This window comes from Microtus oregoni, unplaced genomic scaffold (assembly GCF_018167655.1).
Source record: "Microtus oregoni isolate MIOR12 unplaced genomic scaffold, Mior012 000049F_ref0000343, whole genome shotgun sequence".
Taxonomy (NCBI): domain Eukaryota; kingdom Metazoa; phylum Chordata; class Mammalia; order Rodentia; family Cricetidae; genus Microtus; species Microtus oregoni.
In genome coordinates this window covers 4,435,001-4,455,298 of record NW_024543223.1, presented here as the reverse complement: position 1 = coordinate 4,455,298, position 20,298 = coordinate 4,435,001, and the positions used below count along the sequence as shown (strand labels likewise).

The 20,298-nt window shown below is 49.1% G+C and overlaps 2 protein-coding genes across 18 annotated transcripts in view; one reads left to right on the top strand and one right to left on the bottom strand.

The window, feature by feature from the left end:
* Positions 1-1,331: 1,331 nt before the first annotated feature.
* LOC121436478 (major facilitator superfamily domain-containing protein 10) lies at positions 1,332-5,072 on the top strand. 4 transcript variants are annotated; one of them, XM_041636420.1, is made up of 13 exons: positions 1,332-1,396; positions 1,742-1,934; positions 2,020-2,116; positions 2,383-2,486; positions 2,726-2,884; positions 2,962-3,123; positions 3,370-3,478; positions 3,730-3,841; positions 3,987-4,095; positions 4,189-4,279; positions 4,362-4,409; positions 4,482-4,571; positions 4,718-5,072. In XM_041636420.1, the coding sequence occupies exons 2-13, from the start codon at positions 1,761-1,763 to the stop codon at positions 4,831-4,833; spliced, it is 1,371 nt and encodes a 456-aa protein (XP_041492354.1). In that variant the 5' UTR covers positions 1,332-1,396; positions 1,742-1,760; the 3' UTR covers positions 4,834-5,072. The 4 variants fall into 4 exon arrangements, with proteins under 4 accessions (XP_041492354.1, XP_041492356.1, XP_041492355.1 ...); XM_041636421.1 differs by having other exon boundaries at positions 1,337-1,396; positions 1,745-1,934; XM_041636423.1 differs by lacking the exon at positions 1,332-1,396 and adding an exon at positions 2,237-2,297 and having other exon boundaries at positions 1,906-1,934.
* A 1,578-nt stretch (positions 5,073-6,650) lies between these two features.
* The window catches only part of LOC121436428 (alpha-adducin), a 63,773-nt gene continuing 50,125 nt past the window's right edge, over positions 6,651-20,298 (bottom strand). For 2 of the 14 annotated variants that reach the window (XM_041636290.1, XM_041636292.1), the window contains exons 11-16: positions 20,284-20,298; positions 19,581-19,670; positions 18,774-18,866; positions 14,117-14,273; positions 10,457-10,555; positions 6,651-8,522 (exon numbers count right to left, since the gene is read on the bottom strand). The exon at positions 20,284-20,298 is cut by the window's right edge and continues 87 nt beyond it. In XM_041636290.1, the coding sequence (XP_041492224.1) occupies positions 8,176-8,522; positions 10,457-10,555; positions 14,117-14,273; positions 18,774-18,866; positions 19,581-19,670; positions 20,284-20,298 (801 nt within the window). In that variant the 3' untranslated portion in view covers positions 6,651-8,175. Of the gene's footprint in view, positions 8,523-9,803; positions 9,842-10,456; positions 10,556-14,116; positions 14,274-18,773; positions 18,867-19,580; positions 19,671-20,283 lie in introns of those variants that run through there. The other 12 variants (XM_041636295.1, XM_041636299.1, XM_041636297.1 and 9 more) reach the window with 7 other exon arrangements.

Below are 20,298 nucleotides of genomic sequence, written 5' to 3'. Positions count from 1 at the left end.
CCACTGCTACACCTCAGCGCCTGAAAAAAACAGCCTCCATTGCCATGTGGTGGTGGCATGGGCCTTAAATCCCAGCACTCAGGAGGCAGAGGCAGGTGGGTCTCTGTGAGTTTGAGGCCAGCTTGGTCTACAAAGCCAGTTCTGGGACAGCCAGGGCTGTTACAAAGAGAAACCATGTCTCAAAGAAAAGGAAAAAAAAAAAAGGCCTCGGATGCCTGAGTGAGCTCAGAACCAGAAGTACTGCAGAGGTTCTTCACTGTTAGATGACAGCCACAGCCCGGGATAACATTCTGTGCAGTCCTGTAAAACTGACGAGCTATCAGTATGGTAAGTGTGCCGGATAATGTTTTTACCACCAAGTCGCCTCCCTCTGAGATCATCTCCTCACACAAGACAGACAGTACGTGATGACCTTGTGCGACAGGGTGCTGATTAGGAATCTGATTTAGATGTGGCAAAGCCACCACTGGAGCACAGGATGGAGTATAGAATGAGCTGGAAGACCCACCTTGGAGGGACGGAGGCTCCGCAGTCACCTTATCTCTTCCCTGAGGACTCTTCAGGGACAGAGGCCATGAATCTAGAATGGCCTGGGGCCTGACCCCCACCAGCTAGGCTGGTTAGCGCCCTGCTGCTATCCACTCTCAGGGATTCCGCCACTTTAAATTAGCCACAGGGCTCTGCCCTCTGTGTAACCAACTGCATCAAGAAACAGCAGGGCCAAATCTGGTACCGGGTATCTAGTGGAGGACTTACTGTTCAATCTTATGATGGTGGGACACGTCAACAAAAAGTTCATAGACCCCAACCTTGTCCCGTGTCATCAGAAGGGGAACATAATGCAGCTAGAAGAGGCCATCACCCAAGGGTGCATTCTGGTGTGTCCTCTAGAGAGAACCAACATGAACTGCAAGAGGATAATACCATTAGTGGGTCATTGCTTTCTCCGCCTGAAAGTTTGGTTCTTTGTTTTGGAGACATGGTCTTAACATGCACTGCTCTGGCTGTTCTCAAACTGTAGTTGGTTGAGGGAGACTTTGAATCCTCGTCTTCCTGTCTCCACCTATGCCCAGCTCCAGCACGGTTTAGAGTAAGTTAGATGGAGGCAGGAAGATCAGGAATTCAGAGTCAGCCATGGCTACATGAGACCCTAACTCAAAAGAAAACTACATAAGTGCCAAAGCGACAGAACTGGGCAGATAAGCTGTCTCTTAAATACATTAACTCTCCAGAACTCCACTATAAGCTTTCTAACGCCTCTGAAGGGCCAAGCCCGTTCCCGCCGCCTTGCCTCCCGGAAGAGGAGGTGCCTGCTCCAAAGCCTCCGGGGCGTGGCCGCTACTCAGGGAGCTTCTCTGTCCATCCACCCGTGGGTCCCGATCAGCAGCTGTGGCAGGTGTGCATAGGTCCCAGATTGGTGGGCAAGAGGCAAGGGTTTAGGTATCGCATGGAGAGACCAAAGTGGCGCGTGGAACAGGCGCTCTTGGCGCCCGCAACTTCCAACCAGGGTTTCCTGTCTTCTCCCTGCTACCCGCCTCCTCGTAACAGGGAGTCCTGATAGCTAAGCCTCTGAGCTTTCTGCTACCCTGAGTAAGGGAGTCGAGCCTTACTGGTGTACCAGGACCCATTTAGAAGCACTTCCGTTATGTCTGGCAAGAACCTGGAAATCGAGTTTTTCAAGAGGAAGGTAAACGGGGGCTTACGACCCTGCGGCGTCTTCACCACACCCTCCCCACCCCAGCAGGGTTGGAGCTTCCACCATGGGATGGGAAGGGGATGCAGACTGCACACCGCGTCCGCCGATACGGCCTCGCCCCGTGTCCGAGCGCCGCGTGGTCACCGTGATCTTCCTTGGCCTACTACTCGACCTCCTGGCCTTCACGCTGTTGCTACCTCTGCTGCCAGGACTCCTGGAGAGCCACGGCCGCGAACAAGTGAGCCCCCTCCCCCAAGGCGGGATCGCTCCCCCTGCCCAGCTACTAGACTCACCCAGCTGGAGTTACTTTCCTTGTCACCCAGGACCCCCTCTATGGCTCCTGGCAGCGTGGGGTAGACTGGTTTGCTACAGCCATCGGGATGCCAGCAGAGAAGAGGTACAACAGCGTCCTATTCGGAGGTATGTCCCTGCATGCCAGCTGGGGCCCATAACCCTTTCTTGGAGAGCTAGCTCCTTCTGAGCTCTTGGTCAGCCCTCCCCTCCTCCCTGGGTTCTTGCCAGCTTCCTTCTTTCCTGCAGAGCCTCCTTTGACGAGCAGATGTTTTCTCATTGAGGCCACCTGAGCTTCAGTCGATGGCCTGTGAGTGTGGGGCTCAGTGTGCTCTGCATTCTAGGGCTGATATGCATGGATAACGCCACCAGTGATGGTGACCTCTGTCTCTCAGGTCTCATCGGCTCAGCCTTCTCCCTCCTTCAGTTCTTCTCCGCACCACTCACCGGAGCTGCTTCTGATTGCCTGGGGAGGCGCCCAGTAATGTTGCTATCCCTGGTAAGTCCCTGGATCCAGGTATCCATAGGCAGAGAGGAGAGAATGCTGCGGTGGGTTTCTCTGCCAACAAACAGTAAGCGCTCATCCCTTCTAGAGGGTCCTGTGACCCCTGGTAAATATACTAAGGAAGTCACAGGGGACACAGCTGGCCTGGGTCTGACTGAGTTTACCTGCCTTACTGTGGGTCCTTCCTGGCCTCAAGTGACCACTCCTGCCACTTGGCCTCTACCCATTGGCAGACAGGTTTGGCCATCTCCTATGCAGTATGGGCTGCCTCTCGGAGTTTTTCAGCGTTCTTGGCTTCCCGGGTGATAGGAGGCATCAGTAAGGGGAATGTTAGCCTCTCCACAGCCATCGTCGCTGACCTGAGCTCACCTCCATCCCGCAGTCAAGGCATGGTGAGTGAATAGACCCAGGGAACAGTGATTTGTGTCTGGCTTGGGTCTCTGCCCAGCTTAAGTCACCTTTGCCCTAGGCAGTCATCGGGGTAGCCTTCTCCCTGGCCTTTACCGTGGGCCCCATGCTCGGAGCATTCCTGTCTGTGGAAATGGTGCCTTGGATCAGCTTACTCTTTGCGGTCTCCGACATGTTGTTTATCTTCTGCTTCTTGCCAGAGACACTGCCCCAGGAGAAGCGGGTAGGCCCAGGTCCAGGGGTGAGGGCTCCTTCAGTAGGTCTGAGGGGATTTCCTTTATGTGCCAGTGCCAAAGGAAATTGGCCTGTCCTCGAGCTGCTAACATCGCAGCACCTCCTGGGTTCCCTGGATCTTTGCCCCTAAGGCCTCAAAGGTTCAGCTTCCTGCAGTGTGAGGGGAACATCCTGGTCCTTAGGCTGCCAGGTCATGTGCTCCCAGCCTCCTGGCCAGCTTCCCTTTCTCCCACAGGCTCCCTCTGTCACCCTGGGCTTCCATGCTGCTGCCAACCTGCTCAGCCCCCTGGCCCTGCTTCGTTTTGCCGCTGTCACCCACAGTCGGGATCCACCTGCTGAGGACAGTAAGAAGGCTGCCCCTTACTGAGCTCAGTGTTTTGACTACCCAGCATGAGCAAAACTCAACCTATGAGCCCGGTGGTGGTGGTGCATGCCTTTAATCCCGGCACTCGGGAGGCAGAGGCAGGTGAATCCATGTGAGTTCAAGGCCAGCCTGGTCTACAAGAGCTAGTTCCAGGACAGCTAGGACTGTTACACAGAGAAATCCTGTCTATAAAATAAAAAAAATCAACCTATGGTCTGTGTTGACTCACAGGACTTAAGAGCCTACGTCGATTGGGGCTTGTCTACTTCCTCTACCTCTTCCTGTTCTCGGGCCTGGAGTATACACTCAGCTTCCTTGTACACCAGCGTTTCCAGTTCAGTAGGTAGGTGCCCACCTTAGGCTCTCCTTCAAGGCTTTCAGACCCCAGGTCCAGGGAACCTCTGGCACATCCACCAGCATCCTGGCCTTGCCCATCCCCCAGGCAGTTGGTGGCCTAGGGGGCTGGGTGCTCACCCTCCACCTCCTAGCCTGCAGCAGGGCAAGATGTTTTTCTTCATCGGCCTCACCATGGCCACAATACAGGGCACCTACGCCCGACGGATCAGCCCTGGCAAGGAAGTTGCAACTGTGAAGCGGGTAACGGACTTACTTCCTCTACAGTTCGGGATAGGTGGTGCTTTTGACTCTGGCAGGCTGTGGAACTCGTTCTGAGATTTCTGTTTTCTCCAGGCAATGCTGCTGCTGGTACCAGCCTTTCTCCTCATTGGCTGGGCTCATTCACTGCCCATGTTGGGCTTGGGACTGCTGCTCTATTCCTTTGGTGAGTGGGCCCTGCCAGGGCTGGTGTGGACATCCCCATGCCTCTCCTGGGCTGACAGTGCCTCCCAATACTCTCCTACCAGCCGCTGCTGTCGTGGTGCCCGGCCTGTCCACCATGGTCTCCAGCTATGGTGAGAATCCTCCCCCAAAGGCTACTCAGGGTAGGAGGGCCAACTGGCATCTGACAAGTCTTCTCCCCTCAGGTTCTCCTGGGCAAAAAGGCACAATCATGGGCATACTGCGGAGCCTTGGCGCCCTAGGTAGGGCAGTGGGACCTATGGTGGCCGCCTCAGGTAAGTACTGCAGGATAGCTCTCAAGGCTTGCTGTGACCCTCCTGCAGCCATTCCCAGCTGCCTGCTCTACTCAGTTCTGGCAGCTGAGGGGTTCGGGCAGGAACAGGGCGAAGAAAAACCTGGGTGAGCACCTATCTCTCCACAGTGTACTGGCTGGCTGGGGCCCAGGTCTGCTTCACTGTGTGCTCCGGGCTCTTTTTACTCCCCTTCTTTCTCCTGTGGACGTTGAGGCATCCAGCACCGACTTTCAAGGAGGAGTAGCTGAGCTACCGCAGCACCTTGGCTGCCAAGTCGGAACCTTGGCCATGACCACTCTCCACTCCTAGCCCACTCCTTCCTCCAGTCTCAGAGAGGCTTGCCACCCCCCTCCCCTCAGTATGGCATCCCAGCAGGAAGCCGGCAGCTTTACCCTCTTCTTACTCCAAAGGCCTTTAGGCTTCTGATTGTTTTTTATCTGTCATCCTTTTGAATGACCAATAAAGCAGCTATTTTGTACCAAGTACCTTTCTTCTTGACTTACTATTTAACACTTTCATACTGTCTTGGGGAATATTATTTTAAGGTGATTTTGTTATACTACATTTGTTTAACTCTGTGAAGCTGTGATTCTTTGCCTGTCTAAAGCACCTGCTGGTCCTAATACAGAGCTGAATGGCCAATAGCAAGGCAGGAACATGGAGAGACAGGGCTAGCAGACAGTAGAAGGAGAAGCAAGAAGCAAGAGAGCAAGGAGAGGACTTCAGGGCCCAGCCACACGGTCACCATGAAGTAAGAGTGAAAGATGCGAAGAAGAAAAGGAAAAGCCTGAAGGCAAAAGCTAGATGGGATAACTTAAGAAAAGCTGGCAAGAAACAAGCAAGCTAAGGTCAGGCATTCTTTACTAATAAATCTCCATGTGTGATTTATTTGGGAGCTGAGTAAAAGGAGCAAAAACATCCACTATAGTCATCTGATAATATACATACCCCATTACCCTCCCATCCCCTTCCCACTCCTGATGAGCTACTTGCCAACAACACCTTTCACTGGTTTTGGTGGCCCACTGGATTTAATTAGCATGGGTATGGTGTGGTGTTATTTACTGGAACACGGGCCACATCACATCACACAATGACTCCCTTCCCCCAGCAACCTTAGCTTCCAATGGCTCACACTCAGAAACGGGTGAGGCCTACCAAACTACTCCCCATCAGTGATGGAATGCTGCCTTGCCAGGCCCAAATTTCATGATATGCAGCTGTAAGTACAAGGTAAAAAGGACTCCAACAGTTCATAGCTATTGGTGACATCTGATCAAGAAATAAAAGCTTGCAGGATTAAGGTGGTACCCTTAATCCCAGCACTTGGAAGGCAGAGGCAGGAGGATTTCTCTCAGTTTGAGGCCAGCTGGTCTACAGAGCGAGTTCTAGGACAGCCAGGACTGTTTCACAGAGAAACCCTGTCTAGAAATAAAAATAAATAAATAAACAAGCAAATAAATAAATAAATAAAGGCAGGCTTGGGCTGGAGAGGTGATTCGGGGTTAAGAGCACTGCTCTTCCAGAGAACCAGGTTCAATTCCCACCATATCACATGGCAGCTCACAACTGTATGTAACTCAAGTTCCAGAGGATCTGACACCCTTGCACAGACATGTGCAGTAAAAACACCAATGCACATAAAAATCTTTCAAACAGAGAAAAAGAAATAAAGGTTCTCAGTTTTAGCTGGGCGGTGGTAGGTATGCCTTTAATTCCAGCACTGGGGAGGCAGAGGCAGGCAGATCTGTGTGAGTTGCAGGACAGGCTCCAAAGTAAAGAGAAACCCTGTCCCGGGGCTGGGGTGGGGGAGGATTCTCACAAGACAAACTCTTATAAAACCCTATTTTAGAGCAAGAAAGGTAGCACCTGTCACCAAGCCTAATGACCTAAGGTTTATCCCCAGAACCCACACAGTAGAGAATATACTGGCTCAGGTTTTCCTCTGACTAACATGCACACAGCATAAAACACACATGTCTAGATACACATTCTTAAACTAAATAAACTAAGGGAACAAAAACATCAAAATATAAAACTGCTTCCAACCTCAGACAAGGAAACTGCTTAAAGACTTTTATTTGTGAGTAAAACCTGTTACAGCGAGGAAAGGACACAAAGGACCTGTCCTCCAAGTCTGTCCAGATATGCAACGATAGTTCATGTGTAATACAAAGAATTAGACTACAAAAGTGAGAAGTCATTGCATATGTGGGATAAAGAAAGGGGCAGGGGAGGACGAGGAAGAGTCCGGATGAGTGAAATCAGGACTAGGGTGAGAACTTCATACCATCTTGGTGACAAAACGAGACAAGCATTGCAGCAGGCTATGGGGGTCCCGCGTGGTCCCTAGTCAGGAGATCGCATGGCTCAGTCCACACCCTAGCACCTGCTCTCCAGAGGCCCAGCCCCAGCAGGGTTCTAGGGCTCCAGCGGGCATCCTCACTCCTGGCAGTGGAGCTCCTGGAACAGGGCCCCTTCAGGGCTCCACCTGACCACCCTCCATCTCCAACTAAGCAGTTTCAAGCCCTTTTCTGGGATGAAAGTAAAAATTCATAATAGGATGGATCAAGAAAGTCATGGGCTCCATGAATAATGCAAGACATTAGTTGGCACCTCCAAGGCGGGCTTCTGCTATAAGTCACCTCCAAGGCTGGCTTCTGGCATAAGGTACCTTTTATCAAAGCCAGGGCAGCTTTCAGACTGATCCCTGCTCCACTACAAAACCTCCCCACACAAATCAAGAGTGTTCTGCAGTCTGTCACAGGTTCTATAACAAAAGCTAAAGCAAAAAGTGGCCTGCTCAAATTCACAGTCAAAATGTAGGCTAAATTGCAAACCCACTGAAAAGAAAGTTCTAGAAAGGACTCTTCCTCCCTCCTGGTATCTGTTCCCTATGATAGGAATCCAAGACTCCAGTAAGATAAACTATGAGCGCCTGAATCTGGTTTTGGTCATAGGGTCACCAGTTAGACCATGCATAGCGTTGTGCTGGGTGTACACAGGGTCGCTCACTGCTAGGGCAGCAGGTTCAACCCACTTCTTTAAGGCAGCCACAGTGCCCTGGGCTGCTGATGGGCATGAGAGGGTTTTCTCAGACCATGGCTAGATTCCCTGTGTATGGGGATAACCGACATCACTGAGCAGAGGATGCCAGCAGAAGCCAAGTCCAAATCAGCCACCTGAGACTCCACGGGGTGGAGGGAAACCAAGCAGACAATTTGACACTCACAACAGGAGAGTGAGAGGCAAGGCTCAGGAGGGTGACGCTGTAACCAGAGCTGGCAGAAGCCTCCAGTGCCTTCCAGCCAGGACCAGGATTCAATGTCCCCCTCCTGCAGGGGGGCACAATTCACAGGTGCAGGCTAAGCCCATCTCCCCACAGAACCCAAGGCCCAGGGTAGGGGGACTGAGCACACACTGGGTTAGCACTGGTGAAGGGGCTAACCACACATAGGAGGGGGCTCTAGTTACATGGAGGTCTTGGCTTTTTGCATTCCATTACACAAGAGGACAGAACACAAGACGAGAAAGGGAATCCTGGCAGAGCCAGGTCACTAGACATGACAGTGTACAGGGTGGGCCTTCAGGAGTCACTCTTCTTCTTGCTCTTCTTCAGGAAGGAAGGGGTGCGGAACTTCTTCTTCTTTTTAGATGGGGACTTGCCTGGAGACCCATCACTGCCAGGGTCCATGGGAGACCCCTCCTCAGTGGCAGGGGAGGCTACCTCTTCGGCCCCTGGAGCTGAAGCTGAGGCTGGCTCAGGGTCAGCCTCAGCAAGGGGCTGAGTGGGGTCTGGGGAATCATGAGCTTCCTCCTCCACTGTTGGGAAGCCAAGTGCTTCTGAAGGTTCATCAGGGGAGAGGTCAGGGAGAGTAGGCTTGAAGGTGGTGGCATCACTGTCATCCCTGGGCGTCGGCTCCTGTGGAAGGTCTGATGGTGATGGTGAGAGAGGTGTGTTAGAACCTGGACAGAGCAGCTGGAAATGAGAGTACTGGACAGAGCGGCTAACGTCTAGAGTTCCTAGATATTCCCTAAACTGAAACTTGACACATGGTGTACTACTCTGCTTTTAAAGCTGGATATAGCACATTTATAAAACCTCCCAATCTCAAAGACATTCTAGTACCTTCTCACAAAGAACACACTGACAAACCAGACTGACAGGGCCAGAGCTACAGCCTGCCACTTCTGCAAACAGACCCCATCAGGACACAACACTCTGTCAGACAATGAAGACAGGTCGGCTGGTGTCCTGTGTCCAGGAATTAGGTCTAAATTTGGTTATACAGCATTCAGTCTTCCCCAAAGCAGTCAGTGGAAAACCAGGAGTCAACTATAAGATCCCATATTCAATAAAATAAAACTATAGTTAGCCACGAAATGGACTGTAAGGCAAGCTGCCTTCACAATTTGAATAGCTAAACATAAGGAGCGAAATTAAGAGAAGAAAGGTTTACATCTAGGGCACAACACATTTCTACACTGACCAAGGGACACCAATATTGTAGACATTTAGTCTGTAAAATTATAAGCAATTGGCATGTTAGGCAACACCAAACCATTTAGTACTTAAAAATCAAGCCAAAGATCAGAACCAAGAGCAGCCGAGCTAAGCATGGGTTAGGAGCAGCCTGGCCGCCAAAGGCCCCAGGCCTCAAATGAGTGCTTAAGCTTGGGAGGCTGGAGATGCCCTAGAGAGCACCCTGATGGCTATCCTCTGACCTAGGCTAACTGGCAGAGAGAGGATGCAGGCCCATAGGCGCCATATACCTCAGCACTGGGACCCTCTCTGCCAAGCTCACCGCAGAACAACTATCACTCCAGTCCACTAAGTTGCCAGTCCCAACTTAAGCACAGGTCCAAGCCTCCAAAACCGGCAGGTGGCAGAAACTACCCTGTCAGAACCCAGTCCACATTTACTCCTGATCCCTTATGGCAAAAGCTCCCCACCAAACAATCAAAATATATTATCAAAGGTTAAGCTAAGAGCTTTCTGTGGCCCAGGATACTCTGGACACCACTGTGATAGGGGCCAGGAGCATCCTGGGAAGCTGGTGCCACTTTTCAGCATTCTAGCGACCAAGGAGGCCACTGAGAAAACTGAGAAACTATTTTTATTTTGGATATACAGAAAACATAAGCAACAGAGAAGCAGGAAAGCAAGGCACAGCGCAAGCACCTGGTTAGAGCAGAGGCAGGCGCGGGTACTTACTAGGGTAACAGGTACTCTTTAGCACATCCGTCTCCTGCTGTAAGGCGGCCACAAGGAAGAAAGCACAAGTAGAGAGTCTATGCATTCAGTCACAGCCATTGGGTTACATAAGAAGAAAGGCCAAGCCACTCTTATAGACCAGACTTGGGTGAGGGGAGCCAGGAGACACAGACGTACACTGGAGACTAAGGGACACACGTGGCATGTGTCGGACCACAGAACACATACATGCAGTGATCTGAGAGGCAGAGGGGGCACGTACAGCACTCTCAGGGACTGATTAATGCAACAGGTCTAGAGTCCTGCGGTCCTCACACAACTGAAGGCACCAAAGTGTCATCAGACTCCGGTCAATGCTGGAAGTGTGCAGGCAAAGGACAAAGCTGACATGACAGGATGGTGGGGGCACTCCCTGAAGTCTGCCCTCCCCCAGCCACAACAGCTCAAATTTGTCTTGACTCAGGTTACCCAGGACGAAGCAGGTACAGAAGAAACAGCTGAGGTTTCCGGAGCTGTGTGTGGCACTGGTTTTGTGGAATGCATACTTCTTCATCCGTGTTAATGGAACAATCGCCACATTCCATTACCAGTGCACACAGGCCATGCACCGTTTCACAGCAGGGCTGCCGCCATGCCTCCCAACAGCACTCACCTTCTTCCAGCTTGACAGGAGTGCTGGGGGGAGTGCTGGGGACAGCTGACTGTCCTGAGGGACACTTTTCTTTCTGCTCCCTTGTCTCGTCCAGATTCTCTGCAGATGTGAACAAAGTGAGCACAGGGTGCAGAGATGAGGTCCAGGACCTATGCCCTTCCTCAGCAGCCCAGCACTCCTGTCTTTTGCTCCACCCCCACCGCAGTAAGTCAGCTGGGCCTCCAGGCTGGAATCTGCTCTTTTCTACACAACTGAAGTACTGACTGAATTTCAAGAACTAACCAGCTGTGGCCTCCAACTAGCAACTACCCTGCCTCAGCCTCTCAGGGGCTAGAACTACAGGCATGAGCAACCACAACTGGTTACTTTTTACCTTATTACAAAGACAATCTTCAGGACAGAAAGAAGGCTTAGCAGGTAAAAGAAACTGTCACACAGCCTGGCAGCTTCAATTAAATCCTGGGATCACATAATGGAAAGCAAGAACTCCCAAAGGTTACCCTCTGACTTCCATGCGCCCACCTTGGCATGTGTATACCTACACTCACACACAAATAAAATAATTTTAAATATTCAAAGAGAATCTTCCAGTGCTGCCCTGTGACTGACTGGTAGGTATGCCCTCTGTGAGATGTCCCTCTAGCTACAAAATACCACCTACACGTGGCATTATTTAGGGCTTCAGTAGCCCTGGTTATCCTGGAACTCACTCTGTAGTCCAGACTAGCTTTAAACTCACGGAGATCCGCCAGTGCTGGGATTAAAGGTGTGTACTACCACTGCCCAGCAGGTTTAAGTTTTTTTTTTTTTTTTTTCTTTTTTAAATTTTTCGAGACAGGGTTTCTCTGTAGCTTTTTTGGTTCCTGTCCTGGAACTAGCTCTTGTACACCAGGCTGGCCTCGAACTTCCAGAGATCCACCTGCCTCTGCCTCCGAGTGCTGGAATTAAAGGCGTGCGCCACCACTGCCCAGCAGGTTTAAGTTTTTTACAGAAGAAGTTTCCCACAGTAATCTGCATGTGTGCTCACGCAAGGAAGTGTGAGGCACCTGCGGAGGTGAGCAGGGCCCAGGTGTTAGCCCTTATCTTGGTTGTGTGTGGCTGTGGACTCCAGGCTGGCTGGCCCACAGATTAGTCTGTAAATTCTGCTGTCTCCACTGGGATTACATATGCATTTGGATCCAGGTATATGCAGCAAGTGCTTGCCCACTGAGACATTTCCCAGACCCCTCCAGTGTTGTTTTCATTTTAATTTTCTAAAGTAAACTAGACTGATGGGGACCAAAGGAAACTGGGGCCCAAGATCCAGAAAATCCCATTTACTCCTCATTTAAGGAAAAAAAAATTTATACACACACACACACACACCTCAATTATCATAATTTTTAAAATCTCCACCTTTCATTTAAAAATCTTCTATCAGTAGCCTAAGGATAAAAACTTCCTATGCCCTCTAGGCAGGCTCCACCCCTCTGCCAAGAGCTGCAGCAATAGTAAGCAAGATCTCCAGGCACTATGGTACTCCCATTTCTGCCAGCTTTGGTCACAGGACACAGGCAAAGCAAGTCCCACTCTACTGTTTATGTACCATCCCTGCCAAGGGGGTCTCAAGTATAGGGGAAGCTCCTATGCACTGTTTGACTCAAAAGAAAAAAAAAGACAAAAACCACTAGAGGCACCAGGGGACAAACACATACACACATGACCTAACCCCAGGAGCAAGGCCACTATAGGCAGTCCCTCTGAGGCCTCTTACTGTGTCATGAAGACCTGGATGGCAAGTGAGTGTTGGTTACACTGCTTACTTTTTGGGAGGTTTTGTTTTGTTTTGTTTTTTCAAGACAGAATTTCTCTGAGTAGGCTTGGCTGTGCTAGAACTCACTCTGTAGACCAGGTTGGCCTCTGCCTTCCAAGTGCTAGGATGAGGGGTATGTACCACCACTTTTTACATAACTCAGGTTTCTTCAGCAACTACACAATGTAGTACTTAGTCTAAAACATGACCAAATAAAGTTAAGTTGGGTCAAATGAGATTGTCATCTTAGGAGCCTATGGTCCAGGAGGGTGGTCTACCCTTCACACTAAGAACTGTCTGCAAGGCTATGACAGGGGTGGGGGTGGAATGGCAGCTAAGGCGCACACTTGAGATTCAGTACAAAGGACTGGGCTGTAACTTAGCTCATAGCTCTGAGAACATTGGCATAAATGTTCATGGGCATGACATCTCTCTGCCCCAGGTCCTCTTAGTACTAGTCAATGGTTCCCAGTGTATGGAGATCAGGGAACTCAGGGAGAGGCTAATGTGGTTAGATCTGGTTTTTAAACTCTGGAGTTTGGAAGTACGTGTTCTATCAAGTTCTGACATTTAGCTGTTTCCATCTGTTGTAAAACTGTCCTATAACTTTTGAAAAATCATGACCAATGTGGTCAAATGGTGAGCAAGAGAAAAAAAAAGGCGATGGCAGCATGCAGTGCTACTGTTGACATGGTTTGGGAACAATCGGAGCAACCAGCATATTAACTTACGCTTTGACCACCCCTGCACAGGGGCACAGGAGCACAGGGGCATTCCCAACATTCTAATTCACAGCCTATGATCATAGGAAAGGGGTTATGGAGAAAAGGAGTATGTGCCAAGCTCCATTCTCTAACAACCTTTGTAATAAGGACACAGACCACAGTCCAATCAAGAGCCTCAATGCTCAGAACTGAAAATCATGCCGGTAATGGTGGTACACGCCTTTAATCTCAGTACTTGGAAGGCAGAAGCAAGTAGATCTCTGAGTTCGAGGCCAGCCAGGTCTACAGAGTGAGTTCCAGGACAGCCAGGACTATACAGAGAAACCTGTCTCAAAACAAAAACAAAACAAAACAACAACAACAACAAAAAAAAAACCAAAAATCAAAACAAAAAACCCTCAAAATCACAGACCCTAACCCAATCCAGATTCTGCCATGAACACACCCTGCTCCCATAGAGCGGGCCCTGCTCCAACCACTGGGACCAGCCCACCTGCCAGGGTTTACGTTTGAGCTCAGATGTCTGCACGCACAGCATCTGGGATGGGGCCTGACGCTGCACTCATTAGTTGTAAGCAATGAACACTAATAAATCACATGAATTAGGAGACCTCATCTCGGGAAAACTTTTGACAGAAGCACTTCATGAATAAAAAGTATCTCTTAAACATAATACTTAAACTGTCTTTCCCAATAACTAATCCAAAATCAGTGATGTCAAATGGACAGAAATCCCAATGCCCAGTTCTGCACACACTGCAGTCTGAGTGCTGAGTCCTCTAAACCTCTCTTCACTGTGCTTCTGGAAGAGCAGGGCTGCATCTCTAGCTTAGATGCATCTCCTCTGGGCAGAGCCCCCTCTACACACACTGTGGTATCATGGTACATATGTCTGGGACACACACATTACTGCAGAGTGTCCCTCATACAAGTCCATCTCGACAAGCACCATTACCAGTGTGTTTAACCTAATTCTTTCCTTCCAGCCCAGATGATTAGAGTAGGACCATGAGAACATACTGCTTGGTCGTAACTAAACAAGATTTGTGCTTCATGCACAAGACTTTTCTCGCACAGAGAAGCTTGTAGACACTTTCTCCTACTTTCTGGAGTTGTCCACATCCAGCTCTCAGGAGCACTCACCTTCAGAGCCCTTCTGCTTCCGTTCCACCTCTCGGCGATATTCCTCTAGCTCACGGTCTGTGAGCGTGTTGAAGGGGTTGGGGCCTGTGGTGCTCACAATTACATGGGGCTGGTATTCCTTCTCAATGATGGCTTTGGAGGCCGTCACCAGCTCCCCCTGTGGACCAAAGAGATTGGTATGCAGGAGCCTGACCTGGTGGGAGTACCCTCCTCCCAGGAACACAGCAGGCGGGGGAGATGGGGACTTTCCAGAAGCACATAGACATAAGACTGTACCACTTAGCCCTGTGGGGCCTCCCTCCTCCTGAGAAAACAGCCGCAGGGGGTGGGTTTTTTTTCCGGGAGCACACAAACATTCCAGGACCACATTGCCAGGGCCCATGGCCAAGGCAGATTTCAAAAGCAAAGGCACTAAAGGTACAGAGTCCGAGGCACAGACTCCCTGGAGAAGCGGCCTCCTCTATCCCCTATATACAGGAATGGCAGAGGACTATGCCTGGGTACTGCTCTCAGAAAGCGGCCACCTTACAACAATCAGCGCAAAGTGTGTGGAGATTTGTTCATGTTTTGTTGTGTTTTATTTTGGGAGGCAGGATCTCACTATGTGGCTCTGGCTGTCCTGGAGTTCGCTGTGTAGAGCAGGCTGGCCTCGAACTCAGAAATTCACTTGTCTCTACCTCCTAAAAGCTGGGATTAAAGTGTGTGCCACCACTGCTGGCCTGAGATTTGTGCAGGGTCTTAAAGTCTAACAAGTTTTCTGCCCTTCTCACTGGTTTACAGCCAGTTCCTGAACTAAGCCCTCAGCACTCAGAAACAACAAAAGCTCCCTAACAGCAGGCTGGAGATGAGAGTGTACAACACAAAAAAGCAAGTGAAGCACGAAGGCAGCTCCTGGCTCCTGTCAAAGAAAAGATGACAGACTGCAAAGACCTACCCACAGTGGGAGTGAGAGGGCAGCCTGCGCCTCTCCACAGGAAAGTGTCCCTCAAGTGTTCGAGAGCATGGCCCAGAAGAGACAAACACGCACATGACTAAATGACAGCTATGAAGAGGTATCCCAAACTATTCAGATGGTAGACCTAGAGCCTCAGGTCGCACACTGACAAGTGGTGAACACCAGAGGGAGCCAGTGTCTTGGCAGTACCAGTTCCTAGGGACAGTCAATCCACACCAGCAACTACTTACTCTTCAGGTACTGGCTGGAGAAACTGGTGTCTGGGTTGAATAGGGAACAAAATATTTAGAGTTCTCCATGTGTAAATAGTGACACAGATGTCCATAGGAGAGAAGGGCAAACATACTGAATAGGCAGCTTTGTTGAAGAGCCTCCAAGACCCTCCCCTAGGTCTCACCTAAGGACGACTGACTTACCATTTATGAGTAGCCCACCCACTGCAAGATAGAAAGGAATTTGAACTCTGTCACTTGCTCATGAGGGCTGAAACAAGCCTCTTCTTGTCCAAAGACTTTATTAAACCTCAATTACACAAAAGGATCCTATTAGCAATGACCTCCAAGCAATGACATTCTGTAAACACAGCAGTGTGTTGTCAGCACCTGAGAACCACCATTTATCACAACAATATGAGCAGGGTAATTAGGCTTGAGAGAGATGTCCAAGTCCATGTAATCAAATGATAGCAGGCATCCACTGTCATGAGACAGCAAAGCCCCTGCTCCAAGTTTTGATGTCCAGGAGGACAAGCAAAACTCTCCATGCTGGATCAGCTGGCCCTCAAGCACACAACACTCTCCTCTACCAGCCAAGGTGTTGATAAGATCAACTGTAAGCACAGTCAGGTTGCCTCTGACTAAGTGCTGCCTGCAAGAAGGCAAGATCATGAAAGCTTGATATTTTCTCACTCCTGGTCACGGAACAGGAACTCCAAGCAAAATAGAGACCCAGTAACTATTTTTGTACTTGATTGTGGCCTATGACTGGAACAAAGACTCTAAGATGAGCATAACTGGTTTAGTGAACTCAGGTTTTCATCTGTCAAGAGTGACCTGAGTCTTTAGGCTCTCCAGCTCATCTGCCCACTTCCACTCCTGGAAGTGCTCGCTTTTCCTAAGGAGCTATTTCTATTCATCTTAACTTAAAAACTATGACTTTCTCCTCTTTGAAGCTGCCAAGATTTTCACTTAACCTGTAGTGTTTGTCTTTTAAACTCTTAACAAAACTGTCAATGAGCGAGAGGGAGAGGGAGAGGGAGAGGGAGAGGGAGGGAGAGAGAGAGAGAGAGAGAGACTGAGATCTGACTTTCACAGTACTGAGCTGTGAACAAGCTAGGTGCATATCACAAGGTCAGAGAGTCGGAGAGATAGGCTTACTGCCCTTAGCATTTCTGCGACACACAGTGGAGAGCGCCAGCCCTAGCAAAGTGTCTGTAGACACAGGAAAGCTCACAATACACAGACTGAACTGCAGAGTCCTTCCCTGCCATGGGCAGATGGCAACACAGCCCTTTATATCCTTGCCTCTACCACTTAATGCACTTGCCATAAAATCCAGAAGGTGGCCCAGATTTTTTAGGTTCCACATTGGGCTGTGCAAAACTCAAGAGGAAAAGGCTCTGGTATCACTGGGTAGTGGTGATGCACGCCTTTAATCCCAGCACTCAGAAGGCAGAAGCAGGCAGATTTCCCTGAGTTCGAGGCCAGCACAGACTACAGAGTGAGTTCCAGGACAGGTTCCAAGCTACACAGAGAAAGCCTGTCTCAACAACACCCCCACACCCCCAACCCAGCGGGGGGAGGGAGGAGACTCAGGTATCTTCTTATCTCCTTGGCCTGGGGAAGGCAATCCCAGCACTGGGTGAACAGCCACAAGTAAGAGAAAAAATCCAAGGCTAAGCAATTCCTTCCAAAAAAGCCACAAGTCTCCAAGTCCCAAAGTCCTGTTCCTCTGGGACACAAGAGACATTAAGTCCTCCTATGCCATTGAGAAGGCTGCTTAAGACACAGGCCTTTCTGAGCTCTGAGCCAAACAAACCCCTCATTTCTTAGGTTGCTTGCATCAAAGTAACTAATGCAGGGAACTTAAATTTGTAAGAAGCTTACATACAAACTGGGTGAGTAGCTGACTGGAAGTGTGCCTGCCTGTCATACGAGGCTGTGTGTTCCATCCGCAACTCAACATGCTCTCCAACCCAACGTAAGTTAGCTGGGGTTGGCCTGTAATGTGCTCTACTGTTCAGACAGTAAGGACTTGCCCTTGAAGCATCCACATGATCTGCCCATATCTGAACAGGTCTAGAAACAAGAAATAAAGCTGTCACGGGAAGAAGAACCAGCCCAAAATGCATCCTCTAATGGAGTTGGCTACCCTGATGCTATCCAAATAGCCCCTACAAGTCAAAGCCATGAAATGTACAAGACCCAGAAGACAGGACAGCCATTGGGACTGTGGCTACGCGGCAGCCCACAAAGCTGGAGGACTAGACCACAGACTACATCTGGGGCTTGCAGATCACACAACTTCACATGTAGCAGATAAAGATTACTATTAACTGAGAAGCTCACATGACTTATGGCTCAAAGTACCAACAGGAAAAGCAAGCTGGAAGGTTTGCTTTCTCTGGCAAACTCTTTCAAGAGGCGGGTAGAAATAAATATAAAACTGAGAAAAAAAAAAGACTCACTGGGCTGGGTAATGGTGTCACACACCTTTAATCCCAGCACTTGGGAGGCAGAGGCAGGAGGATCTCAGTGAGTTGGAGGTCAGTCTGGTCTACAAGAGCTAGTTCCAGGACAGGCTCCAAAGCTACACAGAGAAACTCTGTCTCAAAAAACAAAAACAACAAACAAACAAACAAAAAGACTCACTGGATTGATACATAAATATGAAAATATAAAAAATAATATTATTGTGAAAGAGTCCATGCAGGAATTAAGAAGCCTAGTATTTATCTAATTCTATCTGGCAATCAGAACCCCTTTAAAACAATACTTAAATTTCACATCAAGTGTGTAGATAGGAAAGAGCCTGGAAATACCCAACTTCAAGCTCTGAGCTATGCATTAGGCACTTATTGAGTTGTTTCTTTTTTCTTATTTACTTTATCTTATTTTTATTTTATTTGAGAAAGAGCCTGTCTACGAGGCCTAGGCAGACCTTGAACCCTCTTCACCTCAGCCCTAAATTACTGGCTGTGCCTTAATCCTTTGTTGAGACAATCTCCCTATATGGTCCAAAGTGGCCTAGAACCCTCAATCCTCCCAAGTTAGACCAGATTTTATTTACAGGGTTGACAAAGACTGCCATGTTTTATCTCACTCACATCCTTCTGAAAGGACATCTTTACCTGTCCTCTACTACTGCAGTCAAAGCTGAACAAGTGAGGGAAGGTCACAGCACCCAGACAAGCCCATCTATAACTGTATCTGTAAGATGAAAACTCTGAAACCCAAAGGCAAGCACTAACCAAGGTCACATTCAAAACTTCAGAAAAGCACCATGTAGCTCCAGTGGACCACTTCAGGTAAAAACTGAGAATGCTGAGAATTGGTTTTTAAAGAAAAAAGAGAAGACAATAAGGCCGAGTATACCTTCTATACAATCTCATTAACTAAAGCCTAAAGAGGGAAGCTGGTTGGGGGAGGGCAGGGAAAAGAGCACCACGGACCAATAGGTAGGTAAGGACAGGGCAGTGAGTACCTTTCTAAAAGAGACAGATTTAGCGGGACTAAAGGTCTGCTCTGTAAACGCGAGCCCTTCGATAGTTTCCGTACAGTCAGAGAGGGGTGCATCCTGCAACAGTAAACTGAGTCATCAGAGCACACCAGGCCCAGCCTTAAAAATATCAACCAAGACCACAGGATGAAGCCAGCTAAGAGCATGCAGCAGGGGCAGTTATCAACAGTATGGGTTGGTGATGACAGTGGTACGTGCAGACATTGGACATGAGACCAGGGCCACAGCTGGCCAAACTTTAACAATGCAACAACAATTATCTACTCCTGCAGTCAGACTGGAAGCGTCAGATGGCATCTTCATTTCCAGAGATAACTACTTACACAATTAGCATCAATGTGCTACTCTATGTAAGTCATTTTGCAGAAATGCATGTAAATGTGGACAGAGCACATTTACAAGCACCAACCGCTCTGCATCCCAAGCAGCACTTTGTTGCAGACATGAGTATATACCAAAACAAAGGTCTATAGCCCACCCCTTTCCTAGCATTTACACAGCACCCAGGTTACCAGGAAACCCAGTTTCAAAGCAGTGGCATATAAACCCCTTGAGAATGCATGCACTATAAGGAGCAGAGCTAGAAGGGTTGATACACCCTCAGCATGCTTATACTTGATCTAGAACTCAAGTAAAGTGCCTAGATTATCATGAATATTTTTAACAAAGATACCCACTGTCCTAGAATACTCACCTTATAATACTGAATAACTTTGGAGTAGATGGTCTAAGTCACCACCCATTAATGACAGAGACACTGTGTTCTCTTACCTGAACGAGGCTCCTGTCCATCACTACACCACACAAAACCTGCGACTGAGGTCCTGCTGTCTTAATGTCCTGTAAGTTCTGCTCTCGAATCTGAGGAGGGGAAGAAAAGAGGGCACATGAGCAGTACAGAGAAGGCAAGCTGTAACTTCCAATCCTGTTGTTTACACACTTAGACCCTGGCCATGTGCAAGCTGTACTTCTGTTTAGGCCCATGACGGTAAGATGTCTAGGGCACACCTACTTTTGGGTACCGGCATAACTGTACAGAGGGGATAAACTACAGGCATGAAGGGCTGGACTGCTCCTGTCTCTTCATACCCTCCAGATGGCCCTGGCAATCTTTGCTATGCATCCATCTTCTAGCAGCACTGTGCAATCTTCACTGTACAATCTTTGCTATGCATCCATCTTCTAGCAGCACTGTGGAGTCTGATGGAGCTCATGAACTAACACAGGTTCTGAATGAACCCTGAAAGGCAGTGGCAGTTGTCTGTTCCTATTAGGATCAGGTTCTGCGGTTTCCACTTCATAGCTGCTATTTAGCAAGCAAAATTTAACAAACAGTGGGACCCCAAGCTATGAGCAGAAGCAATACTGCAGAAAGATAACTCTGCTAGAAGCAAGCACACTCTACCCCATAGCATATGGCACTCCTCCCAACTCTAAACCCACACTCCCACCAAATGTAGACAGCAATACACACCTTGTTCCTCATCTC